The sequence below is a fragment of the Myxocyprinus asiaticus genome, chromosome 1, assembly GCF_019703515.2.
Source record: "Myxocyprinus asiaticus isolate MX2 ecotype Aquarium Trade chromosome 1, UBuf_Myxa_2, whole genome shotgun sequence".
NCBI lineage: Eukaryota > Metazoa > Chordata > Actinopteri > Cypriniformes > Catostomidae > Myxocyprinus > Myxocyprinus asiaticus.
Window position 1 is genome coordinate 24,570,135 of NC_059344.1, and position 24,025 is coordinate 24,594,159.

Sequence of the window (24,025 nt, forward strand, 5' to 3'; positions counted from 1 at the left end):
GTGGGTGAGACACAGAACAATTTTAAGTCCTTTTTTACTCTAAATCTCCAAATTTCACTTTCAGAGGGGGGGGGGGGGGGGGTTTGCACCCACACCTATTATATCACTTCTGAAGATATGGATTTAACCACTGGAGTGTTATGGATTACTTCTATGTTTCCTTTATGTGATTTTTGGAGCTACAAAGGTCTGATCACCATTCACTTGCATTATGAGGACCAACAGAGTTTAAATATTCTTATAAAATTTTGCTTGTGTTCAGCTGAAGAAAGAAAGTGAAACATATTTGGGGTGGCATGAAAGTGAGTAAATTATGAGATAATTTTCATTTTTTGGGCGAGCTATCCCTTTAATATTCACCAGGCTGAACCACAAGCAAATTCATGCCGGTATATTTAAGCTTGTCTGCATATTGAATGCATTTAGATACTTTATTTACATGTAATATGTCTAACACAGACACTGTAAAGTGTTGCCATAAAATAATTTATTTATTTATTTATTTATTTTTATCAAATCACATCTTCAGATCTACAAAGAATCCATGATCTACCTCTGCAAATCTCTAAAGTTAATTTAGTCATCTCGCTGATAATTTTATAACTATGAAACCTTGTAAAATGTGACTTGGTAGACAGGTTGGACAAAAACAAGAGCATCTTGATTACTTCACTTCTTCAGGTGTTGAATTTTAACAAAGCAGGTATTAACTGCAAGTGAAATTATGTGAACTATGTGAATTTAAAAAAAAATTGTGTCTGCAAACTGTGGTTTTAAACTTATTGGCTTTTTGAGTTGAGTCTTTTGTAATAACAAGCAGACTGTTAGTATTGCTGGGGAAAGTGCAAAAGTAATTACCTGGAGCATAACAGAAAAGGTAGAGTTCAAAGATAACACTTTTGTTAGAATTCTTTATCCAAATGTGTGTAAAAAAAATAAAAAATAAAAAAAAATCCCCTTAAATATTCTTGTAAATACTTCTATATTTAGCATTCCTTGTGGTCTGTATTTATATTATGACTGCGTAAGGTCTAGTATGAGGTCAAAAGTGTACATGTTGTTGCTCAACCTTCTCTTATACCTAGCAAAAAGAAAGACCTCATGAGTTGGCCAAGACCAAAACAACAAAAAAAAACAAGTTAACTCATTTGACTGTTCAGGAAGAGAATACCCAACCTCAAAAAACCTCTCACTCCGTCCATAAACAAAAACAAAGAAGCATTACCCCAAAATAAAATTCACCCAGTCACACAAACCAGCTTAACAATGTTGTCTTTATTACGTATAATGTTACACTGATATTGCAGATAATATATATATATATATATATATAAAGAAAAACACATTTATAAGAACACGTGTGTGTATATATATATAGTTGCCATACAAGTTATCATGAGGACTACAACTTTAAAACTCTAAAGTTTTGAGTCAAAAGTCCAAATGTGTTTTTTTTCTGGTGGTGGTTTTGGTGTTGGTTTCAAACATCTTGCTCAAAACCCACTACCCATTAGCTGTTGAGTGAACAAGTGAACACAATAAAACCACTAGCCAACTTTCAGGCAAGGGTCAATTAATTCACTAAAATTATTCCAATTTAGGAATGTTTTGAACTAGGTGTGTCAAAACCAACATATGAAACCACTGAAAACTTTTTGGACTTTTGACTCAAAACCATACAGTTAGTGAGATAGGAAGTGGCCTCGGTGTCAACTATTTTATAGAAATAAAATGCTAAAACAAATACAAGAACATACATTATCTTTACACTAGCGGCCAAAAGTTTGGAATAATGTACAGATTTTGCTCTTATGGAAAGAAACTGGTACTTTTATTCACCAAAGTGGCATTCAACTGATCACAGTGTATAGTCAGGACATTAATAACGTGAAAAATTACTATTACAATTTGAACTTAAACTACTTCAAAGAGTTCTCATCAAAAAAACCTCCACGTGCAGCAATGACAGCTTTGCAGATCATTGGCGTTCTAGCTGTCAGTTTGTTCAGATACTCAGGTGACATTTCACCCAACGCTTCCTGTAGCACTTGCCATAGATGTGGCTGTCTTGTCGGGCACTTCTCACGCACCTTACAGTCTAGCTGATCCCACAAAATCTCAATGGGGTTAAGATCCATAACACTCTTTTCCAGTTATCTGTTGTCCAATGTCTGTGTTTCTTTGCCCACTCTAACCTTTTCTTTTTGTTTTTCGGTTTCAAAAGTGGCTTTTTCTTTGCAGTTCTTCCCATAAGGCCTGCACCCTGAGTCTTCTCTTTACTGTTGTACATGAAACTGGTGTTGAGCGGGTAGAATTCAATGAAGCTGTCAGCTGAGGACATGTGAGGTGTCTATTTCTCAAACTAGAGTCTCTGATGTACTTATCCTCTTGTTTAGTTGTATATCTGGCCTTCCACATCTCTTTCTGTCCTTGTTAGAGCCAGTTGTCCTTTGTCTTTGAAGACTGTAGTGTACACCTTTGAATGAAATCTTCAGTTTTTTGGCAATTTCAAGCATTGTATTGCCTTCATTCCTCAAAACAATGATTGACTGATGAGTTTCTAGAGAAAGCTGTTTCTTTTTTGTCATTTTTGACCTAATACTGACCTTAAGACATGTCAGTCTATTGCATACTGTGATGACTCAAAAACAAACACAAAGACAATGTTAAGCTATCATTTAATGAACCAAATAGCTTTCAGCTGTGTTTGATATAATGGCAAGTGATTTTCTAGTATGAAATTAGTAATTTATCATGATTACTCAAGGATAAGGTGTTGGAGTGAAGACTGCTGGAAATGGGGCCTGTCTAGATTTGATCAAAAATGACTTTTTTCAAATATTGATGGTGCTGTTTTTTACATCAGTAATGTCCTGACTATACTTTGTGATCAGTTCAATGCCACTTTGGTGAATTAAAGTACCAATTTCCTTCCAAAACAGCAAAATCTGTACATTATTCCAAACTTTTGGCCGCATGTGTACATATGGATTTATTAATTCATATTAACCTTTGAGCATACAATGAGAATTAAATGCTTCCTAATGGAGGTTTTGACATATTATTAATTGCTATGCAAAACAACTAGTCTAAGGGTAATACATTTATTTAAAGAGTCTGGGTGCTTCCAATCTGAAGTGCAGATCCTGTAATTCAATCACTACATATTTTTGATTAGAAAAGTATTGATTATCCTTTATATTTTTTAACAAATTATTAACATTATTTTGAAATAAACATGATCTTGGATATACATGATCTTGATTTTATTAAAATGGAGCCTGTGAAGAGAATTATGAGATTTTTAGACCTCTGTCTATGGAATGAAACTCAATATCCTCGAAGGGAGTTGGCAAGTAAATGAGCATTAAACAGATTCGTTCCCATATTTTAACCATTTTCAAATGTGTTTCTTTCTGTTCAGTGTTTATTACTAAATCTTGCCCACTGCAAGCATATTCACCCATTTGATTACCAAAGCCAGTCTGTAATAAAGTCTGTTGAGATAATGTTCATGTGGTATTTATTCTTCTTCAGATAAATACAGAACAATAACAGCTGTTTTCGGATGCTGGATAAGGCTTTTTATTCAATCCTTTAACATGTGTGGCGGAATGATCTGCTCCTCTGGATCGTCATTGTCGCCCCGCCTCTTAGGGCCGCACTTCAGCCAGCCTCAAGACGAGAGTTGGGCGGGAGAGCGAGAAGAAGTGCATAATTAATAAGCCTCGTTTGGTCAGCGGTGAATGAAGCACAGCTGATGGGGATAATGCTTCATCACCGCGGTCTTTAAAACGCGGTACGCACCTCTTCTCGGGGCGCTGGCTCCAAATCTCCATGTGTGCACACACTGGCATCCTCGCACGCCCAGGCGGGATCGGGCGAGTGGACGCGCTGCCGGACCCGTTCTTCGGACCCCGTAATGAGTAACATAAGCTCACGTTGCCCCCGACGGGCTAGATGCCGGGCCGCCTTCCGCTAACGCTTGCCGCGGGCCTGGGAAGACAGGCCGCCAGTGACGCCGCCGCCCCACGCGCCGTGGACTTTGGAGAGGAGTGTGAGCGGCCGACTGACCCAGCTCGTGCCTGGGCTTCCCTATGAACACTACCCCACGCCTTTCACCGCGAGGATGCCAGATTCCCCCTTTTATTATAAACACAATTTCCCCTTGGACACTTTGACATTTTACGTTTATTATCGTTTCCAATAAATGCCTCTCCGAGGCTTGACGCCACACCCACTGTGTCTGTCTCTTGCTCACCCCGCCACACATGAATTCTCATTAGTTTTTTATGGATATAACTAACACATCTTTAATAGACTGTTTTGAGATTTGAAAGACTCAATGGTATACTGTGCAGCCAAGTGCCTGGTGTTGGACACTATTTATACTCATTGGAACTGTTCAATGCACACAGCTTGTTAATACTTGTCTGTGGTTTTCCCTCTCTAAGATGTTGCTTAAATGAAAGGTGTGTTTTTGTGTGTGTGTGGAGGTTCTGAGTGAAATGCTTTACATTCAGCACTATAAAACTAAATTTCCTTCATAATAACATGCAGAAAAATATGCTTTCTGCAGAACATGACATATACCTAGAAACATTTATACGGTTACTGCTAGTAGTTTATAGAAAAAAACACTTAAACAGAACAAAGACATTTAAATGTTAGATGCTGGTACACTTGTACAAATTCTTTGTTATTATTGTAGGCCATGATCTTTTAAAAGGCACACAATGAGCAGGCGCTCATAATACACAATTGGTCATTGTAAATATTGCTTTGTAAGACTGCAAATATTGCACTGCAAGTGAACACTATAAAAATTACTTTAAACGTGTCCTTTGGTTTAACTTCAGTGGGAGCTGATTATAGGCTTTGGTTACCTAACAAAATGGAATTAATGGAAGCTCAGATTTATCAGATGTCATCCACTGAATGTCAGGTATTTCATCAAGATTTTCAAAATGATGTGGATTTACAAAATGTATTTTGCAAGTAACAGTAACATCCTTCTCACTCTCTAAGAGAACACAGTATTCCGCTGGTTGGTGTCTCCAACTTTTTCAAAGAACATGAAATCCTATGAGAAGAGAGAGAACAAAGATCCATGAGACAGACATCTATAGTGGGAAAGATTGTATTCTAGTGTGTGATTTTTGGTGCACTACACAATTTTTTAATACAGTGGTGCTCATCACATCTATCCCTTGCAAAATCTGTTAGCAGTTTAGAATTTTCAAAGACAAGTTGACCTAAGTAGCTAAGCTGGATCTGAACATTATTTAGCCACTGTAGAGGAGAACGCAAAGATACAGAACAAGCAAGAAAACGTCTCCGGTTACTCTTGTAACCTCGGTTCCCTGAGATGAAAGGAACAATACATTGCTGAATGCTTTGGGGAAATTCCTTTTCCACAACCTAGTTAAAGACTTTGTATCATAATGGCAATCTTATGATTGGCAATGGTGTTTGAGCCCTGCCATTTTAGGCGTGCATTTGCCCTATATAAGCGGGCGCTCACACACTATTTCTTCAGAATTTTCTGACTGAGGACAAGAACGCATCACTTGTACCTCGAAAGTCTGAAGTACTAGTGCAGCCAAGTTCGCAATGTCTCATTCCCTTCATCTCAGGGAACCTAGGTTACAAGAGTAACCGGAGACGTTCCCTATCGATTCAGTTCACGAGACATTGCTGAACGCTTTGGGGAACGGAGTCCGATCACACCACGCTACATAACATAGTACCCTTGGATGCACCAGGGTATAAAACACTTAGAAGAATAGGTGTATAAGGTCACAGACCCGTCAGGCAGTGACTTCGTATAATATCTCTTTAGGGTGTATGAAAATGAATAACCCCACATGGTGAAAACCAGACGGGAAGTTAATCTTAGTCTGAGGATGTGTATGAGTCATATAATACCCCGAGTATAATTGAACCCTTTCGTACCAGAGGTAGGGAGGGAAGTTTTATAATTTTTATTGGAAGTGCTTGTGACTTCCAGTATGAGTAAATTGGGCAGTGGCCTACACAGACAACTGTATCAAAATATAACAGGTAGCCTGCCCATGATAAGGGGCTTGGGCTCACCCGCCGGGTGTTGGAATAGTAAGTTCTCTAGACAGAGAGGACTCGTGAAGCATTGGCGCCATGTCTAGGTTATAAAACCTTGCTAACGTGTTTTGCGAAGATCATCCTACTGCAAAGCATATATCTTGTAGGGATACACCATTTGCCCATGCCCATGAAGAGGCCATGCCTCTAGTTGAATGTGCTTTCACGTCAATAGGGCATCTCACGCACTGTAATTCATAAGTGAGGGTGATCGCATCAACGATCCAGTGAGAGAGCCTTTGTTTGGAGACGGACATGCCTTTTGTGCATCCTCCATAAACAAAGAGCTGATCTGACGTACTAATTTGACGAGTGCGCTCCACATGTGTGCGCACGGGGCATAATAAATGTGATAACTGCTCCTCATCTGAATTAGACAGTGGAGAAGAGAAAGCTTGTAGGTGCACTATCTGAGCCCTAAGAGTGTGGAAAGCACCTTAGGCACATAGCCTTTTTTGGGTTTGATGGTGGCTTTTGAAAGCCCGGGACCACATTCCAGACATGAACAGTCAACCGACAGCGCATGTATATCGCCAACCTGTTTGACTGAGGCCAGAGCCAACAGCAGTGCCATCTCGAAAGAGAGCACACGTAACTCAACGGATTCCAAAGGTTCAAACGGGGGAGGGGGCTCGTGAGCACGCTCAGTACCAGATTCAATCGTAGCAGGGCGAGGGGGATTCAAGCGCCTTGCTCCCCTAAGGAACTTTATGATTAGATCATGTCTGCCTATAGAGGAGCCAGCCTCTGGGGCTTGAAATGCCAAGATGGTCGCTACGTAAACCTTAAGCGTTGATGGAGTAAGACCTGCATCCAACCGCTCTTGAAGGCATGTAAAGATCACCGTTATGGGTCTTTGCTGCTTAAAGAGCACCTATCCGCAAACACACGCCATTTTAGTGCAGAGAGGCATCTCGTAGATGGCACTTTAGCCTGCAAAATGGTGTTTTTTACAGACTGAGCAAATTTTGGCTTGTTCATTGTACTCCGTTCAGGAGCCATACGTGTAGGCTCCACAGCTCCGGCTGGGGATGCCAAATCGTGCCCTGTGCTTGAGAGAGCAGATCCCTCCTCAGCGGTATTTCCAATGGAGGGCTGCTTAATATCGGGCTGCTTAATATATTAACATTTCCAGAAACCTCAGGGAAGAATGACACTGCTTTCCGAACCACGTCTTTTGACGGTGGACGGTGTGCAGGAATCATTCATTCAGATGAGAATTTTCCAGCTCGACAGGAGGCGACCACTCAAGGCCGAGCTCCTCAACTGCCCGATCAATGACGTGGAGTAACTCGTATCAATGGCCAGTGTGTGCTCCTCACCCTCGGTGGGGGGGAGGGGCTGCAGCATCCTCCATGGACCATTCTTTCGATGCTGTGAGGGACACGCATCATTATCATCCACAGCCCCCCCGAATACACCGTGCTCATTCATAGAGGGCTGGAGGTCGTCACGCCCGTACTGCACTGGTGAAGACGCTGTGTGGGGAGATAGAGGGACTCGTGGGGCTTGCGCCGGCACAAGATCCTCCTCAGATTCTTCCAGCTCTACCTCGAAGCCCCACCGTGCTTCCTCATGTGGTCCCTCGAAACATAACACGGTGGAAGTGGTCGGGAGTGCACGTGAGGCGGAATCGTCCCTCAGAATGAAGGCGACCCTAGAGTGGAGCGTCTTGAGACTCATGCCCTCACAGTGAGGGCAGGCTAACCCCATGAGAGCTGCTTCGGCGTGGGCGGCCCAAACAGCGAACGCAACTCTCATGTTGGTCTGACGGAAAGATGCATCACTCACAGGAACACTTGCGATACGACATCTTTCAAAAGATGCGTACACACAAGCAGTTCTTTTATGAGTATTGTTTTACGTCACTTGGACGGAATATTAAACTATACAGTACTGTGCAAAATTTTAAGGCACTAAAAAAAAAATACAAGTGCTCAGAATTGGGGCTAATTAGTCCCTGCCTTTAAGGCCCTGTGAAGCACTTCAGATCTAACTTGCAAGTCACTCAAATATGCCATTAATTTAATACTCACAATGAGGAAGCAAGCGCCCATAAGTACAGCCTTCATCTTAACATCCATGTCCAGAGGGAACTGGATGCCAAAGTTGTCAGTGTCAGTGAAGACTTCCTTTAAAAGGCCGCTCCACTGCTTACTGATTCGACCAATAGACTGCCCACCATCCTTGCCTTTGAGCTACAGAAAGAAAAAGTCTGTATAATGTTTGCCCATATCAGCTGTACTTTTTGCCTTGACTGACTTATGTATTAACAAGAGTACAACCGCAACAAGAACTGGTGTTGTTAAATGAACACTAAAATGATACTTGATCAACATATAGCATTTTTTTCTACATGATTATGTTTGAAAGGTCATGCAGTTCAAAAGGTTACCTCAAAGTTCACATCACTACAGCAGTTACATGCCAAGCAGGGCCCCTCGAGCTTCATCAATGTCTCCTTGTTAGATCCCTGGATGGAGAATTTTGGATAACAGGGGTGCCAGTCCTGTTTCACATACCCTACGGTCGTTCCTGGGGGTGCCTGTACCTCCAGCTGAAGGTGAAATATACACATCAATTGTGTGAATAAATGTATGTAATACATAGGTACACCTGAACTCTTCAAAACAGAAGACATCTTAGGCCACATCCATACTAATCTTTTTCTCTCCGTTTTGGCCTTCCAGAACAGCGTTTTTGTCAGTGAATGCAGAGCTTTTTTTAAAAACGCTCTCTCAAGTGGATCAATTTTAAAATGCCGTCTTCAAGTTGTAGTGTGGACTGGGAAAACGGAGATATCTGAAAACGACATCGGCGCTGTTTTGCCTGATATTCACTTTAACGGCGTTAAATTTTACTTTGTACAACATTCACATTGTATTCTTTCAAAGGTGAGGGGAAGTTTACTCAGAACTGGTGTCCGAGGACGGAACATGAGGACAATTGTGTTTCAGACTGTACATGCAACAGTGATTTTTCACATGCACAGTAAGGGGATTTAAGCTTTTTTTATATGTTTCAGTGTGGACGAGCAACTTTTGGAAAATGCTTGAAAACAGCAGTGTGGACGTAGAACATTTCGAATATGAAAACACTGTTTTCAAATGTAGACGTAGCCTTAGAGTAACAGATGGTTTAGCAGAATAAACAGTTAAAGATCTTTTTTTAGTGCGACCACTCAATAGTTAGAAATATCAATTCCTAATTAATAGCAATGCCTAAATTGTCTTTTAGGCTAACAGATGCGCAAATATTCAAACTAATAAACAAAATAGTGTAAATGTTGAGTGAAGACTGTAAAACCACGTCTGTAGGTCAACTGTCTCTCTCTATGAGACTCTATGCCATTTATAACTCAAAATCACACACACTGCCATAGTATATTGTTGTAATCACACAGCATGTACTTAGGATGACTAAACCAGCCAAAACCTAACAATACAAGGTTGTTTTCATAGAAAACTTTATGACTGTATAATCTTAAAATGAAAAAGTAAATAATCAAATTCCAGCAAGTAATGCCTTAAGGGATTCATGACATGCCTTTTTGTTATCATTTTAATATGTTCCTTGAGGTTCCCTTAAATTAGTAAGGTTTTTTGCAAAACAAACAAACAAAAAAAGTTATATATTTGTAAAACATGATCATTTTCCACGCTCATTTTGACCCTCTGTCAGAAATGCTCAGTTTTGCTGCTGCTTCTCCTTTAAGACTTGATGGTAAACGCCCACTTTTATGATTGGCTCTCTGCTCTTGACTGACCTGCTCTCTCCTTATCATCTTACTGGCTACGGAAATGATAAGGTAAAGCAGGAGTTGATGTGTTGTTGTGAAGGCGGTCAAATGCAGATGTCTAACACAGTGACATCACAATGTGGAGCTAATAGAAAATGAGTCGTTTTGGCAGCTTAGTTTCAACAAATGCTTTTTTTGCAGAGAGGAGTAAGTTTTGAGTTCTGAAACTTACAGTATTTTTTATAGTACAATGACCACTTATTTGCGAAAAGATCAAGGAAAATGTGATTTCTCATGTCATGACCCATTTAAGGGCACAGTGTAACACTGTATTAATTGTTATATAAATATGTTCACCTTTTGTTCCGTGCAACTTCCAAAATCACTTTGGTGTTAAACCTTTAGAAATATGTTACATTATCAATGATATGACTTGAGTCTTTTCTACCTCTTGCAGACAGCAGGGGCACCAACAGCTGGCACAACGGAAAGGTCTGATCAGCCGCATGACCTCTCGGTCCGTGTTGTCTTTGATCTTCATATCAAAGCTGCGCAATGCACCACAGCAGTTGCGTGTGCAGCAGTCATTCTTTTCTTTGGCGGAGTAGATCTTTTGGCCGAGGCTATTTTTGATCTCATACTGGTTGTTGGTCTCAAAGCCAATGATTGCTGCATAGGACCAAAGAATATGCAGAAAAGTTACAAAATTAAATTTTTAAAAATTTAAAAAATTTTGGATCAAAGTTTTTTTCCTAATATAACTATAAGAGTGTAATAGTAAAAAAACGTAGAGTAACATTGTTCCATCATCAACAAAATAAATCAATTACTTTACCGATGTACTGTAACAAAGCTAATCATTAAATAAAAAAAAATAAATAAAAAAACGTAATATTTCGGTTCTCTTGCTATATTATGAATTTTTATGTTTATTAATTCATGTTTTAATGTGAATAATATGCCCATGACTTTGCCTCAAGGGTTCAATTCTAAGCAAAACAATGCTTTAAAATATTTTATAAGATTTTTTAAATTTTGTTTGAAAAAAATTACATACAAATGAAAATAAACTAGACAAGCTTTTATTTAATGCATATAGTGCATTAAAATTATGTTGTAAACATCTTCATCTACGTATAGAAGCACTTACCCTCTAACAACTCCACTTTCTGGTGAATGAGGATCTGGTCAATCTGAAATGCACAAAGAATTACTAGCAACAAGACATTAAATTTACAGAGCACTTAATTGTAATGTGGTGAGAAAGATATGATCTACCTGAGTGAGGTACTCCAGACCAGGTGGTACTCCAGCAGGCACTGACAGTGGTACAGCAGCAGGAGCTAGTGAAGGTTCCGAGAAAGACAGAGATACACATCATCGTCATCATCAGTCAGTCAGTCAGCTTGCATCATCCAGCAATAACTTTCTTGCATTGTTTTCATGTTCATTAGAATGTATTAACTAAATGAATCTCACACTTAATTCTGCAAAGTAGACTTAACTTTTTCCAATATTTCGCAATGTACAGTTTGTTTTAGCTGAGAGTATATGCTTCAGACTAGGCAGATTTGCCTACTATTTCAAGTATTTTCAAATAAAGAAAATATGATTGGTATATAATACAAATATAAAAGATCTTTTTTTTTTTTTTTAGTACCACCCTTCAAAAATTACATAAATATTTACATATATCCCAAGAGAAAATAACAATGTACTCAAATCATCTTGTTCAAAAGTTTGCATCCCTATGGTTCTTAACATTGCATGTTGCCTTTTTGAGCAACAATGAATGTTTGCAACTTCTGTAATAGTTGTGCATTATTATATTGTAATAGTCCCTTAGTTGTCCTAAATGTCAAAGCTGTTTGCTAGGAAGAATGTTAGGAAGAAGTCAAATGTGCAGAAGATGCTGGATAGGCAAAGATCGTGCAGAAACTAGAGGATTTTTCTTAAGCACAGTGGGCTACTTCACTGCACAAGACAAAGCAAGGACTCATGCACAACTATTACAAAAAATACAAACAGTCGTTGATCATCGAGAAAGCAACACACCATATTAAAAACCAAGGGGATGTACACTTTTGAACAGGATTATTTGTGCAAATTCAGTAATTCTTTTGTCTTTTATATGATAAACATCTTGCAGATTCTTATGCACTCATATATATTTATTTATCTATTCTTAAATATATTTATCTATATGCTTACCTCCATATGGCTGGCCCTGGTGAGATGCTGGACTAGTTGGACCAGGTTGATACAAGACTGGCTGATCTGGAACTGGCTGGTATCCTACTTGGAACCCTACAGGTGGTGGAGCATGCCCAGGCTCTCCATAACCTCCCATTGGATAGGGGGGCATGGATTGTCCACCTACCTGGGTCATGGGATATGGAGGCTGGTTAGGGGATGGATAACCTAGAAGAACATATAAAAGGAAAAGAGTGCAAAGTGTAATCTTAGAAAGGACTTTATTACAGTAATAATGTTTTTTGGCTTCACTCTGACATGAAATATTAACACAAAAGTGTATAAACAATCAGCAAAGTATTAACCATGATATACAGTAGTTGGTCTTGACATTTTTTCTATTTGTTGTTTGAATAACAGCCATCACTGCAAGTCTGTTGACTGTCATAAACATTTATTGTGGTGTTACAGTAGGTAATTACCAGGGAAATGTGTGTGAATGCTTATTTTTTATAGTTTGTGTATACTGTTTGGTATATTGAGGCCAATCGTAAATTTACATGGAATCTTGAAAAGAATTTCCTGACCACTGAACCTTTGTTTCTTGTATGTGTGTGTGTGTGTGTGTGTGTGTGTGTGTGTGTATACAGTGGTGTGAAAAAGTGTTTGCCCCCTTCCTGATTTCTTATTTTTTTGCATGTTTGTCACACTTAAATGTTTCAGATCATCAAACAAGTTTAAATATTAGTCAAAGATAACACAAGTAAACACAAAATGCAGTTTTTAAATGAAGGTTGTTATTATTAAGGGAAAACAAAATCCAAACCTACATGGCCCTGTGTGAAAAAGTGATTGCCCCCTAAACCTAATAACTGGTTGGGCCACCCTTAGCAGCAACAACTGCAATCAAGCGTTTGCGATAACTTGCAATGAGTCTTTTACAGCGCTGTGGAGGAATTTTGGCCCACTCATCTTTGCAGAATTGTTGTAATTCAGCCACACTGGAGGGTTTTCGAGCATGAACTGCCTTCTTAAGGTCATGCCACAGCATCTCAATAGGATTCAGGTCAGGACTTTGACTAGGCCACTCCAAAGTCTTCATTTTGTTTTTCTTCAGCCATTCAGAGGTGGACTTGCTGGTGTGTTTTGGATCATTGTCCTGCTGCAGAACCCAAGTTCGCTTCAGCTTGAGGTCACAAACAGATGGCCGGACATTCTCCTTCAGGATTTTTTGGTAGACAGCAGAATTCATGGTTCTATTTATCACAGCAAGTCTTCCAGGTCCTGAAGCAGCAAAACAGCCCCTGACCATCACACTACCACCACCATATTTTACTGTTGGCATGATGTTCTTTTTCTGAAATGCGGTGTTACTTTTACGCCAGATGTAATGGGACACACACACCTTCCAAAAAGTTCAACTTTTGTCTTGTCAGTCCACAGAGTATTTTCCCAAAAGTCTTGGGGATCATCAAGATGTTTTCTGGCAAAAATGAGATGAGCCTTAATGTTCTTTTTGCTCAGCAGTGGTTTTCGTCTTGGAACTCTGCCATGCAGGCCATTTTTGCCCAGTCTCTTTCTTATGGTGGAGTCATGAACACTGACCTTCACTGAGGCAAGTGAGGCCTGCAGTTCTTTGGATGTTGTTGTGGGGTCTTTTGTAACCTCTTGGATGAGTCGTCGCTGCGCTCTTGGGGTAATTTTGGTCGGCCGGCCACTCCTGGGAAGGTTCGCCACTGTTCCATGTTTTCGACATTTGTGGATAATGGCTCTCACTGTGGTTCTCTGGAGTCTCAAAACTTTAGAAATGGCTTTATAACCTTTTCCAGACTGATAGATCTCAATTACTTTCTTTCTCATTTGTTCCTGAATTTCTTTGGATCTCGGCATGATGTCTAGCTTTTGAAGATCTTTTGGTCTACTTCACTTTGTCAGGCAGGTCCTATTTAATTGATTTCTTGATTGAGAACAGCTGTGGCAGTAATCAGGCCTGGGTGTGGCTAGAGAAATTGAACTCAGGTGTGATAAACCACAGTTATGTTTTAACAGGTGGGGCAAACACTTTTTCACACAGAGCCATGTAGGTTTGGATTTTGTTTTCCCTTAATAATAACAACCTTCATTTAAAAACTGCATTTTGTGTTTACTTGTGTTATCTTTGACTAATATTTAAACTTGTTTGATGATCCGAAACATTTAAGTGTGACAAACATGCAAAAAAATAAGAAATCAGGAAGGGGGCAAACACTTTTTCACACCACTGTATATACAAACACTCATTCTTTATTGTATTTTTTTTTTTTTTACATTTAGAATAATAGTAAAGTCATCAAAAGTATGGAATAACATAAACGGAAATATGGGAATTATGTTGTGACTAAACAAAATCCAAAATAAATCAAAACTGTGTTATATTTTAGCATCTTCAAAGTAGTCACCCTTTGCCTAGAATTTGCAGACATGTACTCTTGACATTTTCTCAACCAACTTCTTGAGGAATCACCCTGGGATGCTTTTTAAACAGTATTGAAGCAGTTCCCATCAATGTTGGGCACTTATTGGCTGCTTTTCTTTATTATTTGGTCCAAGTCATCAATTTAAAAAACATTTTTTTTTAAATTAAATTTTAGTTTTATAATGAAATAAATTAATATGGTGGCACAATTATATTTTTGTCTACAAAACTAATTTCAAACACTTAAGCATACACCTTCAGATCAAAAGATTTTTAAGATCATGAGAAACATTTCAGTCAAGTGTTTCAAAGCTTTTGACCGGTAGTGTGTGTATGTGTCTAATATATACACACACACACACACACTTTCCTCTGTTTGTCATCATTAATTGATACTGATTGTTTGTTTTGTACTTTCTTATCATTAATACTGTAGCCGTACCGTATGTATTTCTAATACATACAGAAAACTCAAATGCATTAATAAAAACTACACTTACAGCAGTTGCATTTCTTTGAATTGCATTCCAATGTATTTTTACTTTCATTAAAATTCAAGTTTAAATTTTCCATCCTCTTTGTTTACGCAATTCAAATTCAGGAAATGAAATGGAATTTAAAAGGTATTCTCAATTCAGTTCTGAATGACACACAATCCTGATATCTTGTTTGTTTTTGCTATGGTAATAAGGATTAGAAAGCACAAAACAAACAATCAGCTCAAATTAATGAATGAAGACAAACAGAGGAAAGTATGTGTGTAGTCTATTTTTATATTAGAATATATTCAAGAAAAGTTCTAAAATTCAAGGTCAGTAAATTCTTTTAAAGATTTTAAGTTTAAGTTGGTTCGAATAGGCCTCCCATGCTCTTTTAAATTGATCTATTTTAGACTGCAGATATTTTTAAATGTATTGCATTTGTTTGTACACATTCATGACTTTTTGGTATAATTCCAAATATGTTCCCATTGTCAACAATACAGTAATTGAAAATATTTTTTTCATTCACCCATAAAATTTTATCATAAAAAAATCATGACAGGACATGAATTACAAAGCACTATCTATCATGTTAATAAAATAGAGGATGAAAAGTTGCTTTAAAACTTGTCCAGGGACCCCCAGGGTGCCACTGGGGGGTCCACAAAACAATTTCAGAAATTCTTTTTATTTTTTTAATGAAGTAAAAAGGTTAACATTTGACAAAATTACTGTTTCATTCTGCTTTCTAAATGTGTTCATTTCTTCTTCCTATTGAGAACAGACCGTACTTGTGTTGTATCTTTCAAGGGAGTTATTTTATTTAATTTTTTTTATTTTAGCTTGCTCAGAGGGGGTTGTAAAGCAATATTCTCTGTAAATCTGCTTTGGAACAGTATTTGTGAAAAGTGCTATGAAAATACATTTTAATTGAATAAAAAAAAATCTCTTCAGGTTTTTACATCTAACATTACTCTTATATTGTGTAGAAAATAGATCACTGACTAATTCAATGTGATATTTTAATAAGATTATATTTCATTCATCAGGATTAATGGGACTTTATACATTAAAATGAATAGCTGGTGTAACAGGGTTCACAAGATGGGCAAGGAGGAGGCGGGAAACGGCAGAACAGTCAACATAACTTTAATTACATAAATAAACTTAAACAAACAAACACACAGACACACACATACAGAGCAGCCGCCTGTCTCTCTCTCTCTCTCTCTGACTGGCGCCTCCTGCTCGTCTTTATCCCCCTCCTGGCTGAAGAGAATTCAGTGTCGGGCGTGCATCCTCACGGCCCGGCCACACCCTCCTCACCACAGCTGGCTATATATTTTAGGAAGGGGGTCCTTCAAGGGGATCATATTTGGGGGTCCTTGATGCCAAATTTTTTGAAAGCCCCTGCTCTAGAGTCTACCTATTCTTAAATAACTTTAGGAGTAAACGTGCTGGTGTAACTTGATATTTGACAATATTAAGCGCAATATTTAAGTCTAATCCCCTCATTCGACACGGTAAATTCAGAAGTGCCAACTTTAATTTAGGCAGTTGCTTCAACACGATCACACTAGAAGTCGGCATGTTGTTTCCGAGAGTTCCAGTACCCTAGGATTGGGCACATTATGCCGACTCGCTGACAAGCACCATCTCATATCAGACATTTTTGCATCAGCTCCAATGTGTCTACCTTCCCCTGTGGTACTACTGGAAACACGCGGCTTCACTTAGCAGTGTGGGACACCCGGTTCGGATCCCACATTGTAACCAGGAAGTAATCGTGTTTACATAATCAGCGATAAGCGCGATTTGGAGGTTGCATTATTCCTTTACTGATGGGTTGGTTTAGGTTGGGGGGTACAATTTATAAAATATGCATTCCTCTTCACTGTATAGCCTGTACAGCTGAAAACAACTCACTTTAAGCACTCCTCTGTGGACATTTAGACCGGAAAATGGCACTCACATATGCCCAAATGCCCAACAAGACTTACCGCTTTGACCACTGGGCAGTGGCAGTGTTTGTAATTTCAGTAAGCACAGACCAATTTTACCAAAAGATAGGTCAACCTACTGTTTGTCAATAGCTCAGGACTACAATGACTTGAATGGCTGAAAATATGGTGAATAGTTTGATCAACTTAACAGAAGCTGAAACTGGAACACACACATATACATTATATATATATATATATATATATATATATATAGCATATAAGTCTTCATTCTACACAGATTGCGATCCATCCTATCCATTCCTGGTAAGTTTCCACTCTTCAGACTCAAATAATAATAACAACAACAACAACAACAACAACATTTATACTTTTCTGGACACACCACTCAAAGCACTTTACAGGCCTGCTCTCAGCCACCACCAATATGCTGCATGCACCTGGAGGACGCAACAGCGGACACAGCACACCAGAATGTTGACCACAGACAAATTGATAATTCAGATAAGCATAAAATTTCCCCCAATAATTAATGATTATATCGGCAGCCTTTGCCAAAAGTCCATAAACAATAGTGAGAACGTTTGACATGCATCTTTAATAGAGAATGTCTTGCATTTACCCCATTACTAAGCACATTTAAATGTCAATTTTACAAGAATAGTGTAGGGCTTTACTGGTTATTTAGATCAGTGTTACTATCAGAAATAATTAAACATTTCTTTAGTTATTAATGAATATGTAAATTAATTAATTGAATCTAACTCATAACCTCATATGGGGCTCCAGTAAATGTAGTGCGCTACGTTTAGGAGCGGGTTTGGTTATTAGCAATAATTAATAATTATCAAAGATAATTATTAATTATTAAAATCAATAGAACATTGATGAGAATCAATGTTAGCTTTTTTTAATCCTTTAAATCAACAATTATCAAAGATAATCGTTAATTGTTAACATCGATGGAACATTAATTAAAATTAACACTAGCTTATTGATCATTCAAATTCAACAATCATCAAAGATAATTATCAATTATCAAAAATCAACAGAATATTAATAAGGATTAATATCGCCGGGGCACCACCCTGGAATCAGAGACTAATAACCAGATTGTATAACAGTCTCAATATTAGATTGTTTTCTTAGGAAAATCGACATCCGAAGAATATCGATTTTCGGGGAAAAAAACAATGAATGAAGGCTTGAATCCGAGCACTGACATCCCGTCAGCATGACACAGGAGTATGCAAAACAAACCAAAACACTTCTCTTTGTAATATAAACAAAGTTTATTTATGCAGTAATATAAATTAATAATTAATACAATGCAGTCAATAAACTTCTGACTTACAACTACAAACTAAACAGTGATATGATTAGATATGGAAATAAAATAATCCTATAACACGTGGGTGTGTGTGTGTGTAAGGAGGGACGCGCACAAAATGGCGGTAGTGACTCTCGTGGAGAGTATGTCACACGAGACTTCCGGCCAGAGAATATGGCCGCGAATGTGGGCGGTGAGAAACCAGTCAGTGGCGTCTACCAGTTACCGCGTGTATCCGCTTATACGATAGCTTAGGGACAAAGCTGAGCTTTATCACGAAGCTATCTACTAGCCAAAAATGTGTCCGAGAATGTTTGTGAGGGATCGCGCGTGCATGCGTGTGTTGTTAGTACGAGAGAGAGAGAGAGAGAGAGAGAGAATAAAGTGACGGCCCCAAAGCCGGTTTCGCGATCGTGGGAGAGAAAGCAGCTGTTAGTTTATCATTCAGAGACGCGGTGGACGGCTCATAAACTGTCCCGGTCTTTGATTCTTTAATGGATAAACTCAGTGTGCCAGTCTCACCCGCGATGGCGGAAATGCACAACAATCCAATTTGGTTGGACCACAATACAGCAAATCAAATTCGTGATAATTAATACCCTGAGTATTAATAATGAGCGGACATGGCGGTCTGTAAACTGTACAAGCAATAACCTTGGTACACAAGAATAACACTATAATATTCCATCTCTGCCCAGACGTAACCTTACTTGAATCGCACGAGGATGCAGAATGTGTGTTCATCCGTCCTTTAACTCAGACTCGGTTCCTCGAGGCTCGGGTGATGACGGGAGGCCGTTTCCTTGCTCTGTCGGTGGGCGGTACAGCTGCTGATTCTCGGCGGGCTGGCGGAGAAATCAGCAACGTTGACTTGATTGAAGAGGGAAGAGAAATCTTTTCTCTTCACTTCTGCAGGCAAACGGATGAAGATGCGGATTGCTCAGCAGTCTCCTTCGGATCCGTTAGAGTGTTCGGTTGAACACAGAGTAATCTCAACTCGTCCAGTGAGATGGAGATTGTATGGCCACAGTTTCAAGTCGGATGTTACTTGTGCCACGAGGTTGCACCCGAGAGCAGCGTTGAACTGCGTCTAAACACGGCGAGCAAAGTTGCTGGAAGCAAATCCCGAAAGCATTTCAGAGGTATTTCTACTGATAATGTCATGGTTGAGGTGCGTTCTGTCATATATAAAGAATCAACATTTTACATTTAAACCCTACTAATACAATCCCACCCTGACCCCTAACGAACACCCCTGTGGTCCCACATAACATACACACAATCCAAAAATAAATAAATAAATAAATAAATATATATATATTTATATTATTATTATTATTATTATTAATAACATACACACACACACACACACACACAAATAAATAAATAAAATAATAATAAACATACATGATTAAACTAAACTACACTCTCCACATCCCCTCCCCGAGAGTCCCCAAAAAAAACTAAATATTTGCCCCATTTTTTAGCAAATAATTCCCTGAACCCCAGCCTTCTACTTACCACCTCTTCAAATGCAGCTTCCACACACCACTCCGAAAAAGAGGGTGCTCCACTTGACTTCCAACCCCTTAAAATTACTTGCCTGCTGATCATGAGACTGGTCAGAACCCAATTTTTTATGTGATTATCCCCTAAATGCATGACCGCCCCATCACCCAAAATACAGAGTCTGGGACAAAGCAAAACCTGAGTGTTCAAAACATCACACAAATACCTCTGAACCCGCAACCAAAACTCCTGGATCTTAACACACCCCCAAAAGACACGGGTAGTGTCTCCAACTTCTGATTGGCATCGCCAGCAAGTGGGTGTGTCTTTAAGACCAAGCCTATATAATCTAGAGGGGGTCCAATAGAATCGATGTAAAATCTTAAATTGCATATGGCGAACCCTTGTATCTCTAGATACAGACTTGACATTTTTAAGAATCTTAGTCCACACTCCATTCTCCAATACCAAATTCAAATCTTTTTCCCCATACACTCTTGAGAGAAGTCAAGGCTTCATCCCCCAGACTCTGCATTAGTAGGGAGTAATACACTGATGCTTCATGGCCTTTTCCAAAAGCAGCAATCACCTCTCCGAAAGCACCTGCTGCTTTAGGGGGGTGCGTGCCACTCCCCAAAATAGTGGCGAAGCTGTAAATACTTATAAAACTGAGATCTGGGAATGCCAAAATGTTGAACCAAATTTTCAAAAGGTCTCAATACTCCACCCTCATATAGGTCACCAAGTGTATTAACCCCCCTCACAATCCAATCTGACCAACAAAAAGGGGACTTATTAATACATAGTTTAGGGTTCAGCCATATGCTCGAGGCTGCGTTTAAATAAATATCCGAATTAAACACTCTGGACACTTTTGTCCATATCGAGTGCAAATGCAAAATAACGGGGTGCGACTTAACCTCTCCAGCTAGTTTGATCGAAAGGCTTTGCAGTGGCGAGATAGGGGCAAGAAATTCCTTTTCAATACAAAACCAGAGAGGGGCTCTCTCAGGACGAGACATTTCTAAAAGCAAGAAAGACATGACATCTAAGCTGTAAATAAAACAACCAAAACAATCTATGTGTAAAAATGTACAATAATACATCAAATAAACAGAGGAATGTTCCTGCCAAACAAAGAGGTAATCCCAATTCCAGAATCCAAGCTCTATCCTTGTGCATAACTATAAAATCTACTGGGCATAATCACAAGGGAATCATTAGTTAAGAGATTTGGCCAGAGTGAATGGATATGATGTGCATTAATGTGGCATGCTGCATTCGATATTCATTAATTATTGGTGAAGTTGACTTATCCTGACTGATGAATGGTCTGGGCATTCTTTGAGGACAGATTTTTAGCGAAAAAGAAGGGACAAGCACGTTCAAACTTGCACCATCCTTTGTTTGTTGTTTTTAAAGGTATTCTGGTAGGCATTTCTCAAAATGCTTTCTGAGTCTGTGTCAACTGCTACAATGTATCCATTGCATGCCCTTTACGTTGCTTTGGATAAAAGCATTTGCCAAATGAATAAATGTAAAATTGAAATGCTGTCTGGAAGACCAAGGAAACACCCACTGCATCTCTGCCCTTGATTGTTTCTGATTTGATTCTCTAGACCTGCCACATGGAATTGCAAGCCACTTCCATCATATAAGCTTCCTGTTCATAGTCGCAGTGTTTGTAGCTCAAGACTATTTGACAGGTTCATATTTGGAAAGAGTCATTTTTTATTCTGGCTCAATCAGATTACATTTGAGCCATGCATGCAGACATGCACTTAAAAGGTTCACAAACATGAAAATCCTGTTTGTGCAACTGTTTTGAGTACTGAATCATCTAACAAAATTCTGTATAGCATGTGACTTCTCATCAGCTGCTTTCCAGAAAGGATTTTAAAATAAAGCAATGTCAGACAAGTGGACTCAGGAATTTTATTCGTTTCACATCCAGCCAAAAATGTAAATAGTTTATAAACCACAATTAAATCTGTCAACGACTGAATCATCAGAACAGGCTTTATGCACAGAACCCTTCCCATTGAAACCACCCTCACATTTGAATACTCGCTTCAATTTGTTGCAATTCCAGTTTAGTGTTAACTGGGCTTGAGTTATTCTGCAAGTTTTTTTTGTGACTATGTCTGACAGGTTTTCTAAGTCATGCATTAGATAAATCACTGACACATGAACATGACTACAAAATTCAATGGTAGTTGAGAAGATCATTTGCTTTCAATCCACTCTCTTTTTTGTTAAATGGCTGAAATACTGTTAAGAGCTTCCCAGAATTCTCAAGCTTGCGTCCGGTTCCTATTCAGAATACAATTGCTCCAAAGATTACTCCTAACAGGGTTAAGGAAGTCACTTGACTGTCAGTTTATCAGAAAAACACAGTCCAGTGTGGAAGGGACAGGGAATATTTTATGGCGAGGAGAGGTCTAAAATGATGACAAACAAACATTCATTTTCACTGAAGTGAGAACAGTTTTACGTTCACACTTATGGCTGTATTGCCTAATTGCGTTGGGTACTAAAAGAAAAGAGAGACCTAATAAAGCTAAAGCCATAGATAGATGGCAGATCTGTGACCAGATGTGTTTAACATTTCATAATCCAAGGGCTCATTCCAAGAACTTAAAATCGCACAGCCTGTGGAAATCCATAAATGTGAAGCACAGACACTTTGTATCATTTTTTTAATTCTTGCATTCATTTCACTGACGTCTAGGGGAAATTACATTTTCCACCGGAAGACACACCTTGGTCACTGCAGCATACAATAGCACAAATCACATGCCAGGGGGAAATACAGACTTTTGTGGATTTTACCATAATAGTCAGCATAACTCAATGAATGGGTAACAATAAGTCATGCAGGTATTGCAGATCTCACAAACTGATGCATTTCCACAACTTAAAATGCACAAACGTCATTACGCACCTGCTTTAGGGAAATAAAAAAATAGATTATCTTTACCTGGTCCAGACATGTTGAAGGCAAGAGCGCGACTTTAAAAGCAATCACCAGCAGGATCAGTCAATCAGCAACAGGTGACGGTGTAGGCCAAGAAAATGTAGGGAGGTTGTGTTTGTTAAAGACAAGGGCTGGAAACAAGCAAAACAGGTCCACAAGAACTTAAGTCCAACTTCGAATGAAAAGACCAAATGTTAAAGGTTTACACACAATGCAAAAGTAGATGGAATCTTAAAATCAGACCGCATTCCTTCTTTAATAAAGAGCTCAATGCAGTGAGAAACACACTGAAACAATTACATCATGACGTTATACAAGTGGGTGTGGCGACGGCTATGTATTTGTTCGCGCTTATCGTATGCATGGGTTCAAGTTGCCTCACAAAGACAACGTGGGCATGCAGTAGCAAAAATAAATAAATAAATAAATAAATAAATACAAAATAAAAATTATATATATATATATATATTATTATTATTATTATTATTATTATTATTATAAAACGGAGAAAAATGTAAACTTAAGTGATAACAGCATCCTCAAACGTGATTATAAATCTTTATTCAAATGTCGCAGAAGCTAGTTGACGACCACTATATAGTGTGCGAGGAAACTACACATTTGGTTGGCTTGATAAAATATTAGTTATTGTCTAGTCACTAATACAGTATTATGATAATACTGAGCTTAATGCACTAAAAATAGTTAAAACATATATATAGCCTACAGATATAACACAGATCATGCAAAGTGACTTCAAGCACAAGGATACTCTGTGTTGACCAGACTTCGAAAAGGAAAAAAATAATCCTGCACGAAAACAACTCACACTTACATATCTTCCCTTGAGTGACGCTTGATACTCCACAAACACAAACAAGCCTCAGGGAACAAATTCTTCACAGAGCAGTTTCTGTTGTTGCATTGATTGTAGGATATGGGGGGGAAAGACGCTAAAAAATTGTTTTAGCGTCAAACACTACGCCCAAACACGAAGCGTTCGTTTTCTCTGTGAATCTTTCTCCTCCCACTTTATGACGCATTTACACACAAGACTTCTATTAAGCAACAAGTTACATTTACAACAAAAATAGGATATTCATAGGTTTACTGCAATGTCAAATAAACTTCAGCGATAATGGAAGTCTTTGCATATGTGGGTGGTATTTGTTCTTTTACAATTAGGCTACTCGTGTAGACCCAGTAAGTGTGAAAACCATGTAACACGCAAAGGGCCACGAATAGCCATTTACAACACA

The 24,025-nt window shown here is 38.7% G+C and overlaps 1 protein-coding gene across 2 annotated transcripts; it reads right to left on the minus strand.

Moving 5' to 3' along the window:
- Positions 1 to 2,014: 2,014 nt before the first annotated feature.
- Positions 2,015 to 23,767, minus strand: LOC127419315 (phospholipid scramblase 2-like). Of its 2 annotated transcripts, none has more exons than XM_051660680.1 (9): positions 23,602 to 23,767; positions 22,770 to 22,897; positions 12,071 to 12,280; positions 11,138 to 11,202; positions 11,010 to 11,052; positions 10,308 to 10,528; positions 8,516 to 8,677; positions 8,157 to 8,318; positions 2,015 to 5,083 (listed from the first exon to the last, which is right to left on the minus strand). In XM_051660680.1, exons 2-9 carry the CDS (start codon positions 22,780 to 22,782, stop codon positions 5,024 to 5,026), a joined length of 936 nt encoding a protein of 311 aa, XP_051516640.1. In that variant the 5' UTR covers positions 22,783 to 22,897; positions 23,602 to 23,767; the 3' UTR covers positions 2,015 to 5,023. The 2 variants fall into 2 exon arrangements, with proteins under 2 accessions (XP_051516640.1, XP_051516694.1); XM_051660734.1 differs by having other exon boundaries at positions 23,596 to 23,762.
- Between the last annotated feature and the right edge of the window lie 258 nt (positions 23,768 to 24,025).

Bases quoted from the DNA above. Each gene is read 5' to 3' on its own strand.
- LOC127419315 (XM_051660680.1), bottom strand. The intron at 10,529-11,009 runs GTAAGTGCTTCT...GGTCCTATGCAG, and splicing joins GAAAGTGGAGTTGTTAGAGG to CAATCATTGGCTTTGAGACC. The intron at 8,678-10,307 runs GTAGAAAAGACT...TTTCACCTTCAG, and splicing joins GCCCCTGCTGTCTGCAAGAG to CTGGAGGTACAGGCACCCCC.